The 21,103-nt window shown below is 59.7% G+C and overlaps 1 protein-coding gene and 1 pseudogene across 4 annotated transcripts in view; one reads left to right on the top strand and one right to left on the bottom strand.

Moving 5' to 3' along the window:
• Positions 1–568: 568 nt before the first annotated feature.
• Positions 569–8,669, bottom strand: LOC131557275 (homeobox protein notochord-like; annotated as a pseudogene).
• A 5,676-nt stretch (positions 8,670–14,345) lies between these two features.
• Positions 14,346–21,103, top strand: part of RAB11FIP5 (RAB11 family interacting protein 5) — a 40,979-nt gene continuing 34,221 nt past the window's right edge. For all 4 annotated transcript variants that reach the window (XM_058803400.1, XM_058803401.1, XM_058803402.1 and 1 more), the window contains exon 1: positions 14,346–14,739. In XM_058803400.1, coding sequence (XP_058659383.1) covers positions 14,363–14,739 — 377 coding nt within the window. In that variant the 5' untranslated portion in view covers positions 14,346–14,362. The remainder of the gene's footprint in view (positions 14,740–21,103) is intronic.

Raw genomic sequence — 21,103 nt, forward strand, 5'->3', positions numbered from 1 at the left:
ACCTCATGTCCCACTGCTGCTCTCCTCTGGGACGCCCCAGGTGCTCCCTTGCTTTGCACCCTTCAAGGAGCTGCCCAGCCTCCCGTGGATCCCACCTTGGGATCATCCCCTGCTCAGTGTGCACCCCAAAACTGCGGCATTTGAAACCTCCACCCTAATCCTTGCCCAGCTGAGATGTCACTCCTGGAGCCCAGGTCACAGAGCTCCCTCCAGCTCTGTCTCCAGGTGCATTTCCCTGCTGCCCTGGCTCTGAGTCCTGGAGAGGAAGGCAGCACTGTGGGCTGAGGGCAGAGCAGGGTGTTGTGGTGAACAGATCCTGTCCAGGATCCAGGGGCTCTGTGAAGCTCCTGAGCTGGGAGATTTCCAAGCTCCCAACACCTCTGGGATGAGCTGAGGCTGCAGTGGCTCCCTCCTGCAGGATGGAGGTTATTCCTGCAAAGATGAGCCCAAGAGTTGCATAAATAATTTATTTCACCCCCAAGCCCCAGGGGTGCCCCATATATCCTGTATATATGAGATATTTCCAGCTATGGTACATCTATAACACACACAAAGGATCTGTGGTGGCTCAGCAGCTCTTTGTCACAGTCTGTGCAGGGGCTGTCCCTGAGCCTGGGGACAAGGACGTGTCCTCCTGGCTGTCCCCTGGCTCTGCTGGGCAGTCCTTGTCCTCCTCGAGGTGGCTCTGTGGGTCTGGGCTCCTCTGTGGGGTGCCCAAACCCGTTTTGGCCACTTTGGCTTGTTGCTGTTCCAGGCTCTGTTTCCTCCGCTTGATCCTGTGGTTTTGGAACCAGACTTTCACCTGGGATCACAGAATCATGGAATTACTGAGTGTGGAAAAGTCACTGAGTCCAGCCATGAACCCAGCCCCACCACCTTCCCCCCTGACCCGTGTCCCCAGGTGCCACCCAAGTGTGTTTGAGCACTTCCAAGGATGGAGATTCCAGAATTCCCCCTTGGGAAAGGGCCGAGCTCGGCTCTCCAGCCTGGCTGCTCCATGGTCCCCTGGGCTCAGGCAGTGTCCAGTCTGTCCCCACCAAGATGGAAAACTGCTCCCTGCATCTCCCTGCATCCCAGGAGCTGCACCTGCCTGAGCTGGAGCCCAGCCTGAAGAGGGACACAAGTTCCTGGCTCTGGGACAGCCATGCAGTGCCTCAGTTTCCCCACCTGCCATCAACCAGCCTTTTAACTGGAACTGTGCAATCAGCACCCTGGGGCTCTGTGCCAGGCTGAGGGACACGTCCCAGCTCCCTGGGGACACGTCCCAGCTCCCTGAGGGACACATCCCAATGTCCCAGTTCCCCAAGGGACATGTTCCAGTGTCCCAGTTCCCCAAGGGACATGTCCCAGTGTCCCAGTTCCCCAAGGGACATGTCCCAGTGTCCCAGCTCCCTGGGGACACATCCCAGCTCCTTTAGGGACACACCCCAGCTCCCTGGGGACACGTCCCAGCTCCTTTAGGGACACACCCCAGTTCCCTGAGGGACACATCCCAGCTCTCTGAGGGACATATTCCAGCTCCTTTAGAGACATGTCCCAGCTCCTCAAGGGACACATCCCAGCCCCTTTAGGGACACATCCCAATGTCTCTGTTCCCCAAGGGACATGTCCCAGTGCCCCAGCTCCCTGGGGACACATCTCAGCTCCTCTAGGGACACATCCCAGCTCCCCGAGGGACAGGTCACACATCCCAGCTCCCTGAGGGACACATCCCAGCTCCTTGAGCGACACATCCCAATGTCCCAGCTCTGTGGGGACACATCCTGGAGCTGCTGGTGGCACAGGAGGGCAGGAGGCAGATCGAGGCAGGGGGCTCACCTGCTCCTGGCTGAACTGCAGGTTCCAGGCCAGCAGGCAGCGCTCCTGCCCCACCAGGTACTTCTGCCAGCTGAACTGCTGCTCCAGCTGTGCCAGCTGTGCCAGCTGCTCACTGCTGAAGGTGGTCCGGGCTCACTTGGCTTTGCCAGGCTTGGCTTTGGCTTTGAGCAGGGGGAAGCAGCACTCAGAGATCAGGAAGCCTGGAGTGACACAGAGTGGGTGGAGAGGAGCTCTTGGAGGGGTCCCCTCTGGAGTGTCCTGGGTCCTTCTTTCCTGCAGAGGCAGAAGGAATCTTCCCATTGGAGGTGTCCCCTTTAAAGAGATTTTTTCCAAGAGGGCCTCTGTAGCCATGATATTTTCTGAAAAATCCTTTCCTTAGGATTTTTCCTCCTGACAAGCTGAGAGGCCTCAGGAACAGAATGTAAACAATTATTATCTGCTGCTGTGGAATGCAACAGGTGCATCTGTGATTGGTCTCATGTGTTTTTTTCTGATTAATGGCCAATCACAGTCAGCTGGCTCAGACAGTCCGAGACACAAACCTTTGTTATCATTCTTCCTTTTTCTTAGCCAGCCTTCTGATGAAATCCTTTCTTCTTTTAGTATAGTTTTAATACAATATATATAATAAAATAATAAATCAGCCTTCTGAAACATGGAGTCAGATCCTCATCTCTTCCCTCATCCTCAGACCCCTGTGAACACCATCACAGGCCCCACATTTCCTGAGGATCTCCTGGGAGAGGTGGACACAGGTCCCTCATGGAGAAACATCCCTGTGAGGGAATTTCCCATGTGGAGATGGAAGGAGCTCCCCTATACTTGTCCCTTTTGGGGGTATCCCAGTAGAGATGGGAATGGGTTCTCCTGGAAGAGATCCCTCTCCTTGGAGAGGTGAAAGGGGATCCCCATTGCAGATGGCCCCACAGGAGAGGTGGGTTCAGGCCCCGTTTGGAGCCATTCCCTGGGAGAGGTGGGCAGGACCCTCCCTGGGAGAAGTCCCCTGAGAGGGGTCCCTGAGGGGCAGGCAAGGGATGGAAGGGGGTCCCCATTTGGGGGTATCCCTGCTGGAGAGAGGGCTGGGGATCCCTCTGGAAGAGATCCCCATGAATGATGGGATCCCCTGTTCAGAGAGGGGGCCAAACGTCCCCCGTTGGAGTGGAGGAAGGGGGTCTCCCTTTGGGGGTGTCCCTGAGGAGGAAGGTCCCCATCATAGGGTGTCCCCTGGGGAGGAAGATCCCCATTTGGGGGTGTCCCTGGGGAGGAAGGTCCCAGTTTGGGGGTGTCCCCTATGGAGGAAGGTCCCCATTTGGGGGTGCCCCTTGGGAGGAAGGTCTCCATTGTGGGTGGGGAGGAAGGTCCCCGTTTTGGGGGTGTCCCATGGGGAGGAAGGTCCCCGTTTGGGGGTGCCCCTGGGGAGGAAGATCAAAGGAGAGCAACGAGGCTGGTGAGGGGCTTGGAACACAAGCCATATGAAGAACGACTGAGGGAGCTGGGGTTGTTCAGCCTGGAGAAAAGGAGACTCAGGGGTGACCTTATCACTCTCTTCAACTTCCTGAAGGGTGCCTGTGGTGAGCTGGGGGTCGGTCTCTTTCTCCGGGCAACAACAGACAGAACAAGAGGACACAGTCTCAAGCTGCACCAAGGGAGATACAGGCTAGAATTAAGGAGGAAGTATTTTACAGAAAGAGTGGTCAAATACTGGAATCATCTACCCAGGGAGGTGGTAGAGTCACCATCCCTCAAAGAGTTTATAAAAAGACTGGATGTGGCACTTGGTGCCATGATCTAGTTCTAGTGTTAGAACATGGGTTGGACTCGATGATCTTAAAGGTCTCTTCCAACCTAGAATTTCTGTGATTCTGTGATTCTGTGAAGATCCCCATTGTGGGTGGGGAGGAAGGTCCCCGTTTGGGGGTGACATCTGGGGAGGAAGGTCCCCATTGAGAAGTGTCCCTGGAGAGGAAGGTCCCCGTTTGGGGGTGTCCCCTGGAGAGGAAGGTGTCTATTGTGGGGTGCTCCTGGGGAGGAAGGTCCCCATCATGGGGTGTCCCCTGGAGAGGAAGGTCCCCATTTGGGGGTGTCCCCTGGGGAGGAAGGTCCCTGTTTGGGGGTGTCCCCTGAGGAGGAAGGTCCCCATCATGGGGTGTCCCCTGGGGAGGAAGGTCCCCATCATGGGGTGTCCCTTGCAGAGGAGGATGCGGGTCCCCGTGGGGAGAGGGGGTGTCCCCTGTGGGGGCAGGGAGGTGTCCCCATGGAGGGGTATCCCCAGGAGAGGTGCTCCTTGTCCCTGTGCCCGCCCGGATGTCCCCTGCCCTGCCTGCTGCTCCCGCACGGTGTCCCCTCCAGCCCCCAGCCCTCAGCAGGGGTGTCCCACTGCAGCGTCCCCGATCTCCATGGCAATGTCACCCCGTGTCCCCCTGCCCTCGGATGGGTGTCCCCCCGTGTCACCTTACCCTCGATGGGAATTTACCCCGCCATGTCCCCTGTCCCCATTTGAGCTGCTGTCCCATGTCCCCCTACCCTTGACTGAGTGTCCCCCGTGTTCTCCTGTCCCCATTTGGATGTCCCCCCGTGTGCCCCGTCCCTGGGGCAGAGACCCCTCATGTCCTCCCACAGGGTGACACTGGCCCTGAATTACTCAGTGGGACCACACAGGAGCTCAGTGTCACCCCAAGGCCACCAAATTCCCGGGGCAGGCACTTGGGAACCCCCTTGGCTCCCTGAGCTCTGCACCCCCCTCCCCACAGGTGATTTTTGGGGGTCAGCACAGCCCGGGCCAGCGAGGGATGTGCCGGGGCTCTCCCTACAGCCCCAGCTCGGCTGATGGGATTCAGATGGTCATTAGGGGCTGAGATTCCTAAAAACCCCGCTGCTCGTCCTAATGAGCTGGGAAAAGTCACACCTGGGCCGGCCACAGCCTCCCCGGGGCCCGGGGCTTTGTTGGGGAGGAAACGGGGCAGGGGGAGCGGCCCGGGGCCACATCTGCACCGCAGCAGCCACTGCAGCCCCCAGGCCGGCCCTCCCCAGGGACAAATCCCGACTGATCTGGCCTGGGAACAGCCCTGAACTGGGAACAAACCCCGAAATGGGAACAAACCCCGAAATGGGAACAGCCCTGAACTGGGAACAAACCCCGAAATGGGAACAAACCCCGAAAAGGGAACAAACCCCGAAATGGGAACAGCCCTGAACTAGGAACAGCCCTGAACTGGGAACAGCCCTGAACTGGGAACAAACCCCGAAATGGGAACAGCCCTGAACTGGGAACAAACCCCAAACTGCTCCAGGCTGGGAACAAACCCCAAACTGGGAACAAACGCCGAACTGGGAACAAACCCCGAACTGCTCCAGGCTGGGAATGACCCCGAGCATCACTGGAAAAGTCATCAGGGGCTGTGCCCTGGCCAGGGCAGCCTCCGCTCTGCTCCCCCACACCCAAGGGACCCCCAGAGCTGCAGTGCTGGGGCACCCCCATGGAGGGCTGCAGGGGGAACCTCCCCAGGGGGGTCTGTACCCCAAAAAATTCCAAATTATCCCTAAAATCCTGCAGTGAGCATGGCATTCATTCCCTGGAGCAGCACAGGGACCTGTCCTACTGCTCCTGCCACTGCCCTGGGGCAGATAAAGGCCCTGGGAAGGGGGCAGAGAGAATGGGGGGCAGGTTTGGGGTTACTGGGGGCAGATGAAGGCCCTGGGGAAGGGGCACAGATGAAAGGGTGCAGGTTTGGTGTTGCTGAGCCTTAATGAGGGCCTTGGGAAGATAAAAAGGCAGGAGGCCCTTGGTGGGCCCGGCTGTGTTTGGATAGGAGGTGCTTTCCCTTTATTTATTCCCTTTTTCCTCTCCCCTGTTTGATGGAGCTCAGCAAACACCCCTGGAGCCCTCACAGAGCTGGGTGGTCCCTGGATGGGGGTGCTCAGGGTCCCTGAGCTGGGTGAGACACTGGTGGCACCTGTGGGATTGGGATCCAGGTGATTTGGGGCCAGAATGGGGACACTGGGGCCCAGTGGGGCTTTGGGGTCCCTGTGCTCTGGGGCTGAATGGGGGTTCTGCTGTCCCAAGCTGGTGTTTGGGATGGGGGGTCCCAGTGATGTTTGGGATCCAAGTGAAATGGAGACAGAGGAACCCAGCAGTTTTCTGGCTCAGCTGGAACTGGGGTCACTGCCCACAAACCCAGGGTCTCCTTGGGATCCAGGAGTGGGATGTGAACCAGGGATGGCTGTGCCTGATTTTGAGGATTAATTGCTGAAGCTCCTGAGCTAATTAGTGACAAAGGTGCTCATTAGCCCTAGGTGGGGTGTGCAGTGCAGGGGGATGGAGCTCCAGGGTCCCTGGATGGGCTCAGATGATCCCAGAGTCTCAGGACCCACCTGCAGCATCCCTCTGTCCTGCAGCATCCCTCTGTCCATCTGTCCATCTGTCCCTGTGTCCGTGTGTCCATCCCAGCTGCCAGCCCTGCACTGTGGGGCCAGGGACACCCCCAGTCTGGGGGAAAAGGGACATTTTCTACCAATTCAGCTGAAATTACTGGAAAAGAGGGAAGTGTTTGGATACCCACTGCCATCAAGTGGCTGAGGAGGGTCCAGAGCGGACCCCAGCCCTTTGTGGGATCATTTTATCAGAGTTCCCCAAGAAAATCCTCTCTCTTTTTTTCCAGTTATTAAAGGTCTCCCACCTGCATTTGGGATGCAGAGCAAAGCCCTCCTTAAGCATCCTAAGATATGCAGCTCCACTTCTCCTCTCCAAAGACCTGACCCAGCTCCAGGGAGGTTTTCCCAAGCAGGACTTGGACGTGCACAGGTCACCTCGGCTGTTTGAGGCTGGAAATGCAGGAAAAATGAAGGAAAAAAAAATATTTTTAAACCCTGGTAGATTTGCCTGACCTGAGAAACTCCTTGCACAGGAGATTGTAGAAGTTGGGAGCTCCAACAGAGGAATTTCTGCAAATAATGACATCCACAGCTGAATGATGTGGGGTTGAATGTGCCCAAAATCCCAAAGTGGGGGTCCTGCAGCAGGGCTGGGTGCTGGGAGGGGACCCTTGGGACTGGGGCAGGTCCCCCCCAGGCTGGGTTTGCTCACCTCAGGAATGGGATGGATCCTTCAGGAACTGAGGCAGCAGAACAGGGTATGTGATGTTCAATTTCAGGGTATGTTTCTTTCTTTCCCTGCACCTGAAGGAAAAAATTATGATTTGGTTTTTTCTCCACATCTTCCTCATTTTTATTCTGGGGCTTTTGGAACTGTGGGGGTTCCTGGGGTTCCTGCCCTTCCCTGCCCTTCCCACTCTGCTCTGGTCCTGCTCCCTACCCAAACTCCTTTATGCTGATGGTGCCATAGGAGCCACCTCCAGAAAAAAAAAAAAAAAAAAAAATCTCTTTTTGGGGCATCTGGGCTGGATTCCCAAAGGCTTCTGGAGTGCTGAGCATCTCTGATCCGCAGGGACCCCAGTGAGCAGGGATCCCAGTTAGTGACAATCCCAGTTAGTGACAATCCCAGTTAAGGACAATCCCAGTGAGCAGGGATCCCAGTTAGTGACAATCCCAGTTAGTGACAATCCCAGTTAGGGACAATCCCAGTGAGCAGGGATCCCAGTTAGGGACAATCTCAGTTAGTGACAATCCCAGTTAGTGACAATCCCAGTGAGCAGAGATCCCAGTTAGGGACAATCCCAGCTGGCAGAGCTGCAGTTAGCTGCCAGCTCCCATCACCAGGCACCCCAATTAACAGGCTGCTAATTACTGCGGATGCCGGTCAGGGCCGATCCCGGTGAGTGCATCCAGAGACCCCGGGTATCGTTACCGGGATCCCAGAGAATCCCGGGCGGGAGGGGCTGCAGGGCAGGGTCCCGGTGGGGTCCCGGTGGGGTCCCGGGAAGGTCCCCGTGAGGTCTCTCTGGAGCCGTTCCCTCCGTGACCGCCAGAGGGCGATCCCAGACCGCGCTGGGGCCCGGCAGGACCGGGAGGGGACGGCGGGATGGGGACAGTGACACGGGACAGTGACAGGGGACAGTGACACGGGACAGTGACATGGGACAATGGGATGGAGACAGTGACACGGGACAGTGACAGGGGACAGTGACATGGGACAGTGACACGGGACAGTGACACGGGACAGTGGGATGGGGACAGTGACAGGGGACAGTGACACGGGACAGTGACAGGGACAGCGGGATGGAGACAGTGACAGGGACAGTGACAGAGGGATGGGAACAGCGACACGGGACAGAGGGATGGTTACAGTGACAGGGACAGTGGGATGGGGACAGTGACATGGGACAGTGGGATAGAGACAGCAGGATGGGACAGCAGGATGGGGACACACCAGAATAAGGCACATCAGAGTGGGACACACCAGGATGGGACACACAGTGCCAGGATGTTTGTCACAGAGGTTTATCCCCATGGATAAAGGGGGGCTCTGAGCTGTCCCCTCTCTGTGCTTTGGGTGCCGCTGTCCCACACGGGCTATGGCTGAGCCTTTGGGTGCCGCTGTCCCACACGGGCTCTGGCTGAGCCTTTGGGTGCCACTGTCCCACACGGGCTATGGCTGAGCCTTTGGGTGCCGCTGTCCCACACGGGCTCTGGCTGAGCCTTTGGTGCCGATGTGGGACACGTTCCCCCCACCCCGGGGCACAGCAGCAATGGGGACATGGCAAGGGGGACGTTTGTCCTTCACGTGCCGATTTCGGGACAGCAGGACCAAACTGCTGTGACTTCCCCCGGGGGTTTGCAGCATCCCCAGGGCCAGCAGCCCCTCGGTGTGTCCCCCTTGTGTCACCATCTGCCCCCAGACGTGGGGGGGTCAGCGCCCGTCCATCTGCCAGCGGGAATGTCACCCGCGGTGTCATTGCCAAATCCAGAGGCGCCCGCGGAATTGATGGCGCCGGATTTCCAGCGCCGAGTGTCAACAAGGCTCCGTGGCCTCCCGGGACCCCCTTAATCCCGCACACAATTGCAGTTTGCTGTGCAAACAGCGCGGGGGGCTTTGCATGACAAGCGCGTCCTTCGGGGGTGCGGCGGGGCCGGGAGCGGATCCCGGCATCGCTCACGGGGATTGAGGCGCTCGGAGCGGCAACCCCGGCTCACCCCAGCCCCGCCGGGACCGGGGGAGGCTGTTATCCCTCCCTGCTATCCATTGATTGACTCCTGGGAAGGGTAATAACAGCCCGAAACTAATGCTCTGAATCCCGGCCGCAGATCAAATGGAGCAAATTTTCCATGTGGGATCCGCTGGATAAAGCCCAGAGCGTCGATTCTGCCCCCTGGAAGGGCGGGTGAAGGGGACAGGGGGGCAAGGAGGAGCCTGCAGCCCTCCCCGCTCCGCCAAACAATCAGAATAAAAGCAAATTATTTCTCCCATTTCCCTTCCCGAGATGAGCGATAAAGTGTCCATCCCCAAAAGCCCCCGATAACGCTTTAATTTCACTGCCAGCCCTAAAAATGCCATTTCTACGCAAAGCAGGGCCCGCTCTCCTCCCCGGCCGGCTCTTGATAAATGTTGGGTGATTTTTCCTCCCCTTTTTTTGCCCATTCCCGTGTTCTCGGCGTAGGGGAAATGCCCCCGGAGCTACGAGCGCCGCTCAATAAAGCAAAATCATATTTTAGTCAAAATAGGCAGACGGCGCTCGCAGCCAACTTTCAAATTAGCATTTTGAGGGCAAATATGCAGCAATTTGAGATAATGAGGCCTGATTATTCAATCCAATGAATGTTAAATAGGCAGCGAGGGCGCCCGCGCCTTATCTCCCCCGCTTTCCATTTATGTGACTTTAGTTTAGTTTTAATCGTTTCCCATTTGAACTCTTTATTTGTCTTGGCTCAGGCCCCTTCCCCCACAGCTCCCCTCCATTCCCGGGCATCCCTGCACTGCCAGCTGGGAATTCTGCACTGCCTGCCCCTTCCCAATGGGTTGGAATGAGTTTTGCTGCTTCTATTCCAAGGAATTGGGGCTGGGGGAGCTTTGGGTGTTGCTGTCGGTCCCGGTCTGTGTGTCTGGGTTTGGGGGTGTTTTGATGGTTTGGGAATATTTGCGGGGATGTGCTTCCTTGGGAAGAGATGCCATGGAACCATGGAGTGTTTTGAGTTGGAAGGAAACAAAAGCTCACCCAGTTCCATGGCAGGGACACTTTCTATGATCCCAGGTGGATCCAAGTGTCCAGCCTGGCCTTGGGCACTGCCAGGGATCCAGGGGCAGCCACAGCAAATCTGGGAATTCCATTCCAGCCAGGAATTCCTTGCCAAGATCCCAGCCCAATCTCCCCTTTCCCAGTGGGAGCCATTCCCTGGCTCCTGTCCCTCCATCCCTTGTCCCCAGTCCCTCTGCAGCTCTCCTGGAGCCCCTGCAGGCCCTGCCAGGGGCTCTGAGCTCTGCCTGGAGCCTTCCCTTCTCCAGGGGAACATTCCCAGCCCTGCCAGCCTGGCTCCAGAGCAGAGGGGCTCCAGCCCTGCAGCAGCTCCGGGGCCTCCTCTGGGCTCTCTGCAGCAGCTCCACGTCCTCCTGCTGTTGGCCCCAGGGCTGGGGCAGCTCTGCAGGTGGGCTCTCACCTGAGGGAGGGGCACAGGGACACAATTCCCACCTTGCCTTTGGCATCAGCCCAGGCATGGGGTTTTTGGGTCGTTTCCAGCCTCTCCCACCTTAGAGGTGCTGCATTCCCAGCCCTGGCTCTTCCTTCACCCCTTCCCTTCCCTGCAGGGCTGGTGCTGCTCTCACTCCCACCCTGGTGCTTGGCTCCACCACACAATGGATCCAAACAACCAACGAGCCCTGGGAATGGGATCTCAGCCTTGGAAATAGAATCCCAGGCATGGGAATGGGATCTGAACACTGGGAATGTGATCTGAGCCTTGGGAATGGGATCTCAGCACTGGGAATGGGATCCCAGCCTTGGGAATGGGATCTGAGCCCTGGGAATGGGATCTGAGCCCTGGGAATGAGATCTGAGCCCTGGGAATGAGATCCCAGCCTTGGGAATGGGATCTGAGCCCTGGGAATGGGATCTGAGCCCGGGGAATGGAATCCCAGCCATGGGAATGAGATCCGAACCTTGGGAATGGGATCTCAGCCTGGGGAATGGGATCCGAGCCTTCCCAAGCAAAGCCCGGCTTGGCATCCCCAGTCTCAATCCCAATCCCAATCCCAATCCCAATCCCAATCCCAATCCCAATCCCAATCCCAATCCCAATCCCCAATCCCCAATCCCAATCTCAATCCCATCATGCAGCTCCCTGTTCCTGCAGCACTTTCCTTGTCTCCCATGAAAATCCCATTTCTCTACAGCCCCAACCAGGAGCTTCTCCCATCCCCAGGGAGGGGCAGCTCCAGGCTGGGAAGCTCTTGGGGTGGGCTTGGGATGGAGATGTCCTTCTCCATTGGGATGGAGAGAGGGATTTTGGACCAAATATATGGGAAGAGAGAAAAAAGTCATTGCATTGGTGTTGTTTTCCAGCTTCTTCCCAGGATGGGAGCTGGGTTTGTTGGGAGTCCACACCCAGTGTTTCAGGGGAGCACCAGGGTGAGCTGGGGGAGGGAGATTCCATGGAGCAGGAGGAGGAAGAAAAAATTAAGTTAATCAAAAATTGAAGGAAAAGTTACAGTTGAGGGAGAAAGTAAAGGAAAAAAAAAAAAATTATTCAGAAATTGAAGGACTGGTTAAAGTTGAAGGAGAAATGAAAGGAAAAAAATAAGTTAAAATTGAGGGGGAAAATGAAATTACAGCAGGAATTAAAGGCAAATCAAAAAATTGATGTTAAAACAAAAATTAAATGTGAAGGAAAATTTAAAGCAAAAAAAATTAAAGTTGGAGCAAGAATTAAGGGAAAATTTCACTCAGCCCAGGCTCGCTGAGGATGCTGCAAAGGATTCCGGTGTTCCCTTTGATTCCAGAGTGGAATAAAAAATACAGAAATTGATTTAGGGGTAATTAAAAACCCTCCTTATGCAACAAATGCAAAGGTGAGCGTGAAATCAAAGAGATGAATAAATATGAGATAAATAAATTGGAGCAGGGCCGGGAAGGTGAAGGGAGATGGAAAAAAAATCCCAATTATGGGGGTAAAAGATGGGAAGTGGCGGAGAGGAGGAGATGTGCTGAGAGTAGAGATAATCAGAGCATAAAAAACTGGGCAAAAACAATCAAAAGAAGGGAAAATCAAAAGCAGATGCTGAGGAGGGATAAGGGGCAGCCGGGGGAGCGGGAGCAGGCCCTGGACTGGAGGGATAATTGGATTTGAGTTCATCTCGGGGTGATAAGCAGTTCCTGGGGAGGGTTTTATTCCCTATGAAGCAAATTTTAATGGGGGATTTGAATATGGCCGGGGCAGCACATCCCAACAGGAAAATGTGGGATTTTCTGCAGCTCTCGGGTTGGCCTGGGGGCTTTTTGGGGTGAAATGGGGCTCCTCCTGCCCTCCTCCTCCTGCCCTGGGCAGCTTCAGCCCTGCCTGCTGCGTTTGGGGTGAGTGGAGACCCCAAGAGAAGGGAAGGGACACGGGAGGGGACACAGGAATCACGGAATGATGGGGTTGGAAGGGACCTCAGAGCCTTCTCAGTGTCACTTCTCAGTTCCCCCAGTCTGTGTCCCCTCTCAGTGTCTCCTCTTGGTGTCCCTGCTCAGTGTCCCCTCTCGGTGTCCCCTCTTGGTGTCCCCACTCAGTGTCCCTGCTTGTGTCCCTGCTCCGTGTCCCCTGTGTGTCCCCTCTCGGTGTCCCCTCTTGGTGTCCCCACTCAGTGTCCCCCCTCCGTGTTGTCTCTCAGTGTCCCCACTCAGTGTCCCTGCTCATGTTCCTGCTCGGTGTCCCCTCTCAGTCTCCCTTCTCAATGTCCCTGCTCAGTGCCCCCTCTCGTGTCCCCTCTCAGTGTCCCCTCTTGGTGTCCTCCACCCCTCTCTGTGTCCCCCCCTCAGTGTCCCTGCTCAGGGACCCCCTCCCCTCCCGCTGTCCCCTCTCAGTGTCCCCCTCCCCCCTCGGCGTCCCCTCTCTGTGTCCCCTCTCGGTGTCCCGCTGGTGTCCCCGCGCTGGAGCGGAACGGGCTCGCCGGGAGGGTGGCAGCGGTGGCCGATGGCAGCGATAGGGCAGGGCTGGCACGGCCCCGCTGCCCCGGCCGCCCCTTATCGCGGCGGGATCGGCATCGGCATCGGGATCGCCGCCCCGCTGGCCTGACCTTGCCCCGGGCACGGAACGGCGGCGGGGCCGGGCTGGGGTTTAACGGGACATTAGGGACATTAGGGACACTGAGAGGGGACGTTGGGATTGGGGCCCCGGCCTGGGAAACGCTCACGGGTGGGAGGGGTGAGCGGTGTGCGTGGGGCTCGGGCCACCGGGGATCAGCTGTGGGGACACGGGGGAGCTGCAGTGGGGATATCGGGGGTCAGCCGTGGGGACACCGGGAATCAGCCATGGGGACACCGGGGATCAGCCGTGGGGACACCGGGGCCGGCTGTGGGGACATTAGGGATCAGCTGTGGGACACCGGCGAGCTGCTCCTGGTGTGCCTGGCCACAACAGAACGGCCCGGGGCGGGCTCCGGCAGCCGGGGGGGCACACACAGGTGTGGAGTGTGGGCACACCTGGGCATGGGCACAGCTGGGAATGGAGACATCTGGGTATGGACACATGTAGGAATTGGGCGCACCTGGACATGAGCACACCTGGATGTGGACACACCCGAACATGGGCACACCTGGGAATGGACACATGTGGGAATGGGCACACCTGGGAATGGACACACATCTGGGAATGGACACAGCTGGGAATGAGCATAGCTGGGAATGGACACACACGGGTATGGGCACGCCTGGACACGGACACACTTGGGCACGGACATACCTGTGTGCTTGTATGTACATGTCACACATGTGCAAGGACGCACCTGGGCAGGGACACACCTGGGCAGGGACACACGTGCACAGGGACACACCTGTGCTCTCATTCATGTGGGTCTGGGACACAGACAGGCAGAGCCGTGCTCGGGATGCGGTGCCAGGGGTGACCCGGGCCCTGGCGAGGTGTGTGTGCCCCGGGTGTGACAGTAGGGGTGTGGCCGCAGGGGTGTGGCCGCAGGGGACGTGGCCGCAGGCGTGCGACAGTAGGGGAGTGGCAGCCCCGGGTGTGACTGCAGGGCTGTGGCCGCAGGGGTGTGATCGCAGCAGGCTGGGCGTCACCCCGGCCCCGCCCTCGGCCCCGCCCCCTGCGCGCGCCCCGAGCCCCGCCCTCTCCAGCCGCCAGGCGGGGCGGGGCGGGACGAAGCGGTTGGGGGCGGAGTCAACGCGGGTGGGGCGGGGCAAGCGCCGCCGTGGGGCGTGGTTAAGAGTCAGGGGCGGGGCCAGCGCGCGGCGGGGCCGTTTGGGGCGGAGCTAAATTTGAGCGGGGCGGAGGCAGAGCGCGTTGTGGGCGTGGTCAGAGCGGCTGGGGGCGTGGCCTGCGCCGTTGAGGGCGGGGCCGGCCCGCCGGTGTCGCTCGCGCTGCGGCAGCGGCGGCTCCGGAGCGGGGCCCGGCCCGGCCCGGCCGCTTCTCCCGGCCCCGCCCCGCCCGGCCCGGCCCGGCCATGGCGCTGCTGCGGGCGGCCGCGCTGCCCGCCGAGGGCTGCCCGGCCTGGCTGCCCACGCACGTCCAGGTGACGGTGGTGCGGGCCCGCGGGCTGCGCTGCAAGGGCGGCGGCAAAGGCAAAGCGGGCGGCAGCGACGCGTACACCGTGATCCAGCTGGGCCGCGAGAAGTACAGCACCTCAGTGGCTGAGAAGAGCGGCGGCAGCCCCGAGTGGAGGGAGGAATGTGCCTTCGAGCTGCCCCCCGAGCCCGGGGCCTGCGCCGAGCTGGTGCTCACGGTGATGCACCGGGCGCTCGTGGGCATGGACCGGTTCCTGGGCCAGGCCCTGGTGCCCCTGGAGCCCGCCCGGCAGCGCGGCCGCGGGCCCGACGAGCGGTGAGTGCGGGGCGGCCGCGGGAGCGGGGCCGGGGCGGGAGCTGGGGCCGGGATTGCACTGAGTGGCCCCTGGGCACATGGACCCCCCCCAGTACCCTGCCATGGCTGTCACTGTGCCCCAAGGTGGGCACATGGACCCCCCGGGTGCCCGGGGACTGGTGTCCTGGGATCCTCATGTGTCCCACGGTGGTGTCACAGCGTGCCTGGGTATGCCTGGAGGGGGACACGGAATCCCCCAATGCCCTGGCACGGCTGTCACTGTGTCAGTGTGCCCCAGGGTGGGCACATGGACCCTCCCAGTGTCCTGCCATGGCTGTCACTGTGTCACTGTGTGCCCCGGAGTGGGCACACGGACCCCTCCAGTGCCTGGCATGGCTGTCACTGTGCCACTGTGTATTCCAGGGTGGGCACTTGGAATGCCCCAGTGCCATGGCATGGCTGTCACTGTGCCACTGTGTATTCCAGGGTGGGCACTTGGAATGCCCCAGTGCCATGGCATGGCTGTCACTGTGCCCCAGGGTGGGCAGCGCATGGTCCCTGGGTCCCCAGGACGGCTGCTGGAGGAGGAAGGGCATCACAGCTTCCATGGGCACCCTCGCGACGTGCCACGAGGGTTGGGGTGTGGCTCATCCGGGCGTGCCCGTCTGGGCTTTGTGGGGCTCCGGCTCCATCCATGGCTGTGCCCGCCGCAGGAGAGTGGCCCTGGGGAGGGGTTCCCAGGCCGGGCTGGCTTTGTCACCCCCCGGAAGGACTTGGGGCATGGCAAGGCCTGGGGATGCCCGGGAAGGACATGCGGGAGGGGTGGGACATCCCGGCTGTGCCAGGAAGGGGATGTGGGACGGTGGTCCCTGCATCCCCCTGGGAGGGAATCGTGCTGGACAGGGCACCAGAGCACCCATCCCCCGGGCAGGGCACCGGTGCATCCATTCCCCGGACAGGCACAGCATGGCCCGCCGTCCCTCTGCATCCCCAGGGCTCTGTCCCTCCTGCACCTCGTGGTTTGTCCCCTGGTGGTTTGTCCCACCAGGTGTCCCTGTTGGCTGCGGTGGCTTTGCAGCCCCCCCGTTGTCACCTGGTTTGTGATGAAGGGTCCCCAGTTTGGGGTGCAGACCCCAACCCCGTGCTGCACCCTGTGCGTGGAGGGAATTGCTCCTCCTCCTCCTCCCTGCCCAGAAGGGTTTACAACAACCAGACTGTTTTCCAGCACAGAGGGGCAGGAATGGGGCTGGGATTCCTGCAGGGAAGGAGTTTTGGGGGCGTTGTTGGGGCAGGGCTGGCAGTGCCCCCCTGGCCCCCCGAACCCGGCAGCTGTGCTGGATCGCTGCCCGGAGCTGCGGCCTCGCAGGGAGCCTCCTTCCCTCCCTCCTTCCCTCCCCTCACAGCCACAAAAATCAGCAGCAGAACGGGCTGGGGGAACTTTCCCTGTGGAGCAAACGCATTTCCCCAGCCCCGAGGCTCCTGGCGGGCCCAGAGGGGAGCGTGGGCCGGGAGAGGCGTGAGGAGCCCCGGGGACACGGCTGGCAGCTCCCCCGCGCTTATCCTGCTTTATTCTGCTTTTCTTAGCAAAACGCCGGAGCTGGGCGGGCTCAGAGGCTGGGCCGGCATTCCTGGGGCCTGCTGGAACCGGGGATGTGGGAAAACCCCCTGGTTGGGGACAGCCCTGCCCTGGGAGAGGTTTTTGTGGAGCCCCCCAGGGTCTGCTCCTGGCCAGGGCCTGCTCCTGGCTCCTGGAGTCCCAAAGGTCCCGTCAGGGGCTGTTAATCCCACGGGAGCAATGTCCAGCCTGCGTCACCCCGTGACACCAACCCTGCAGCCTGGAGAGACCCAGGGGCCTGGAGAAGGCTCCAGGGAGACCTTCCAGCACCTTCCAGGGCCTGGAGAGAATAAGGTCCCTCCCAGCCCAAACCATTCCAGGGTTCTGGAGCCCCCTCTGCTCTGGAGCCAGGCTGACAGAGCTGGGAATGTTCCCTGGAGAAGGGAAAAATCCAGGGAATCCTCAGAGTCCCTGAAAGGGCTCCAGGAGAGCTGCAGAGGGACTGGGGACAAGGGATGGAGGGACAGGAGCCAGGGAATGGCTCCCACTGGGAAAGGGGAGATTGGGCTGGGATCTTGCTAAGGAATTGCTGGCTGGAATGGAATTCCCAGATTTTCTGTGGCTGCCCCTGGATCCCTGGCAGTGCCCAAGGCCAGGCTGGGCATTGGGGCTTGGATCCACCTGGGACAGGGGAACGGATGGACTGGGATGAGCTTTGAGGTCCCTTGGAGCCCAACCCATTCCATGAGTCTCTCATTTGCTGTTTCCCTCCCTTCCTGTAGCTTTGCTTGCATAAGGAAAATTCACTTCCCCTTGAGGCATTCAGGATCGCAGGAGCTTTTAAAACTCTGTTTTCACCTGTGGCCCTGAGGATGGAAATGAGCACGGAAAACATGAGGGAAGCTCTTACCCTGTGCCCCTCTGCAGCCTGGAGGGGCCACACTGGGTTTTGGAGGAGAATCCCAGGGGCTGGAGCTTGCCCAGCTGGGTGGGAGAAGGATCATAGGGAGCTTAGGGGATTCTGACTCTTTGGGAGCTCCCAGCCAGCTCCAATGTCTGGAAATAACTTTGTTCAGGAGGAAACTTCGAGTCCCAGATTAGAAAGAGCAAAACAAACAGAGGCTCCCACCCTGGGGCTGGCCCTGCAGGGCCCAGGCAGGGCTGTGCTGAAGAGATAACAAGGTTGTGGGGCTGAGCCCTGCCCTCTGCTAGGGCAGGGGGAGCCTGATCCAGCAAAGCATCCCTTGTCAGCGTGCTGACCTTGCTCTCGTTTCCCTGCAGGTTTTTATTGCACAGGAACTCGAGCAGTGATAATTGTTATCCTTATTTTCGGCTGCTGGAAAATGTTCCGTCAAGCTTGGACTCTTCCCCGGGAAGGGGGGCCGGGGTGTTTACGAGCTGCTCAGCCTGGGCCATTTCAGTGCTTTGCCAGGGGAAAAGCAACTCCTGGAGTTGCACAAGAGCAGCCTCAGAGCTCTCATGGCCTTTTTGGGCGTCCCAGGGTTTGTCCCACGCTCAGGCAGCTCCGGGGATCGGGCTTGGCAGGCAAAGCAAGCTCTGAGCATCATTTCCCCCTTTGCATGGAGCCTTTGGGCATCCAGAGAGCCCTGGGAGGTTCTCCTGGTCCTCACCTCCCTCCCCTGAGCTGATCCTGCAGCTCCCTGTGCTGTGCAAAGCCAGGCTCCAGCCCAGGAAAAGAGGGATTTTTGGGAATTCACAAGGCAGGTGTTGCTTGTGCTTCCCAACATCCAGGAAATGCCCTTGGAGTCCCCCGTGGGGCTTATCCTGTGGTGTGGCAGTGAGCCAGGGACTGTCCCCTGCACACCCAGCCCATCAGCTGAGAACCCTGGAGTGCTTTGGGTTGGAAGGGGCTGTAAAAGTCACTCAGTGCCACCCCTGCCATGGCAGGGACACCTCCCACTGTCCCAGGCTGCTCCAGCCCCAGTGTCCAACCTGGCCTTGGGGAATGCCAGGGATCCAGGGGCAGCCACAACTGGGAATGCTCTGGGAATTCCAGCCCAGCCCCTGCTCACCCTGCCAGGGAACAATTCCCAATATCCCATCCAGCCCTGCCCTCTGGGATCCATCCCCTGTGCCCTATCCCTCCAGCCCTTGTCCCCAGTCCCTCTCCAGAGGGACCTTTCCCTTGGCACAAGGTGAGCAGCAGGGGAAGGGACACTGAGGGGACAGGAGGGAACACCTGCAGGGCTGGGCCCTGGATCTCCCTGCCTGGGAACCCAAAATTCCCTGATTTGCAGGGTGAGGCTGATGGCAGGAGGAAGGTCCAAGGTGTCCTGGGCTGGCTAAAGCCCTTAGTGGCCATTCCCTGGTTCCTCCCTCTCTGCAGAACCATTTCCATTTGTCCCTGTCCCAAAGATCTCCCATGGGCATGGGACAGGGTGAAGGTGCAGGCAGGGAGCCCCAGGGCTCAACCCCCAAGGTTTGGGGTCTGTGTGTGAGGGTGCAGCAGGAGTCAGGTTCCTGATCTGCTCTTCCTGCAGTGCCTTGCACTTGCTTCTGACAGGGAACTCGTCTGGGGGAGTTGTTCCCTGTGCAGAATTAGCTCAGCTCTGACTTCCCCAAAGCCCTTCCGTGCTGCACTTCCCTGTTCTGGTTCCCCTTCCTGCCCAGCTGTGGGGCAGCTGCTGCTGGGGGGGCTCTGGGGGGCTCTGGGGCTCCCCTCCCTCCCTCTCCCCCAGCACAGGGCCCTAACCCTCTCCTTTGGCTGCCAAACTTGGCCAGCTCAGCTCCCTGGGGCCACCAGGGCTTCTCTGCTCCATGTGGGGATGGAGGAGCTCCTCTGGGGAAGGAACAGGGAATTCCTGGGTTGGGGGAATGCCATGGAGACAGAGAGAGTGGAGAAGGAGCCCCAGCATGGGCAGGAGGCTGGGAGAAGGAGAGGGCTGACCCAGAGGGGCCCATCCTGCCCAGTGATGGGTGCTGCCCGTGTGCTCAGTGTGTTGCAGGGCTGAGAGGCTCCCGCAGAGCCAAGGATGGTCCCAAACCCCTGCCAGCAGCCCCACACCAGGCACTTGTCCCTTGCTGGCCTGGTGGGACCCATCCTGTCCCCTCCTTGCTTCCCTGGCACTGTCCTGGTGCTCCCCCTGGCATGGAGCCGCTCCCATCTCCTCCCCAGCCCCTCTGGAGCTGTGCCAGCCCACGCTCTGCCCGTGGGGTCTCCCTCCCTCCCTGGTTTAATGAAGATCAGGAGATCATTAGCAGTGGAATGGGGCTGTGGCAGCCTCGGGGCTGTGCCATCTTCCTGGGACCTGGTCCTGCTTTCCATTCCCAGCCTGGCCTTGGCTCCTGGTGCCAGGGGACACTGTCACACCCAGGCTTGAGCTCTGTCTGCTCCCCGGGGAGCTGAGCCCAGGCCAAATCCCTGCAGCTCTGTCCTTGGCACGCCTGTCCTTAGCCCGAGGAGAGAGAGAGACCTTGCACTGGGGTGGGGAGGAAACTGCTGCTCTGGGGTGGGTTTGGGGTGGCAGCTCTGCACCCAAGGGCAGGCAGAGTGCCCAGCAGGGCTGGTGAGGGTCTGTGGGGGGGCAGGAGAGCACCGGGGAGCTCCTGGTGTGCCCTGAGCTGGGATGGTTCAGGCTGAAAATGCAGCTCTGAGGCAGGAAACGCCCTGGAGTGTGGAAATGCTGCAGGGGAGGAGGGGCTGCTGCTGCCAAAAACTGGGGCAGGATGCTCTGCTGTGGGGGCAGGGGGACAGCCAGAGCTGGGGTGGCATCTGTGGTGATCAGGGTGGGGTGACACCCGTGGGGGCCAGGGTGGGATGGATCTGTGGTGATCAGGGTGGGGTGACACCAGTGGGGGCCAGGGTGGGATGGATCTGTGGTGATCAGGGTGGGATAACATCCGCGGAGACCAGAGCTGGGACAACACCCTTGGTGACCAGAACTAGGATAACACATTTGGTGACCAGCTGACCCCAGGCAAGTGTTTGCCCCAGCTGGGAGCCCAGGGCAGAGGCTCCAGGTGCCCCACAGGGTGTAATTTTGAGTGTAATTTTGGGTGTAATTTTGCTCCTACCTGCCCAGCTAACCCCATTTCCACCCAGCTGCCATTGCTGGTTTAAGGAGTTTTAGGCCCTTGCTCTGCTCTCCTGCAGGAAAATCTGCTTTTCTCATTTTTTTAGATGTTTGAGTGGTCTGCTCCCAGCTTAGCTAACCTGGCACATCGGTGTGTTGGTGGCTGTGAGCACTGGCCCATCACCCTCCATCATCTTCCAGCCCAAAAAGCTGCAGACTCAGGCTTCTCACTGTGTCACGTGGATTTTCCAGGGCCCTGAGTGCCTCCAGCTGCAGAAAAACCTGCAGCACAAACCTGGGCAAAGCCCTCAGTGCTGTTGGTGCAGAGCTGCAGGCCTGGGGCAGCTGGAGCTGCTGCCTGTGCTGAGCCCAGCTGTGCTCAGTCCCCGCTCCCTCCCATCCCTCCAGAGCCTGGTGCAGGGAGGGCTCTGCTCCCCTCCTCCTGGGGAATGCTCCTTGTGGCTCCCGGAGGAATCTGCTCAGTGCTGGAGGAGCCCAAGGGGAAGCTGGCATCATCTGCAGTGCCAGGTGGGCACTGAGCCCCTCTCTGTGCCTGGGGCCTGTCAGAGCCTGTGCCTGCCTGAGTTGTGCTCAGACCTGCCCTGGAATGCTCCTGCTTCACCAAGGCCTGCCCAGGACGTGGCCTTTGGGAATTCCATCCCTGGAGCAGCAGCCTGGGGCTCCTCCCCAGCTCTGCATTGCCAGGGGGCTCTTCCCTGACCAGCCCAGGCAGGATGAGGGAGTGGGGCTGCTGCTGGGCTCTGCATTCCTTCCTTCCCTTTTCCCTTTCCTCGTG

The sequence above is a fragment of the Ammospiza caudacuta genome, chromosome 4, assembly GCF_027887145.1.
Source record: "Ammospiza caudacuta isolate bAmmCau1 chromosome 4, bAmmCau1.pri, whole genome shotgun sequence".
Lineage (NCBI taxonomy): Eukaryota > Metazoa > Chordata > Aves > Passeriformes > Passerellidae > Ammospiza > Ammospiza caudacuta.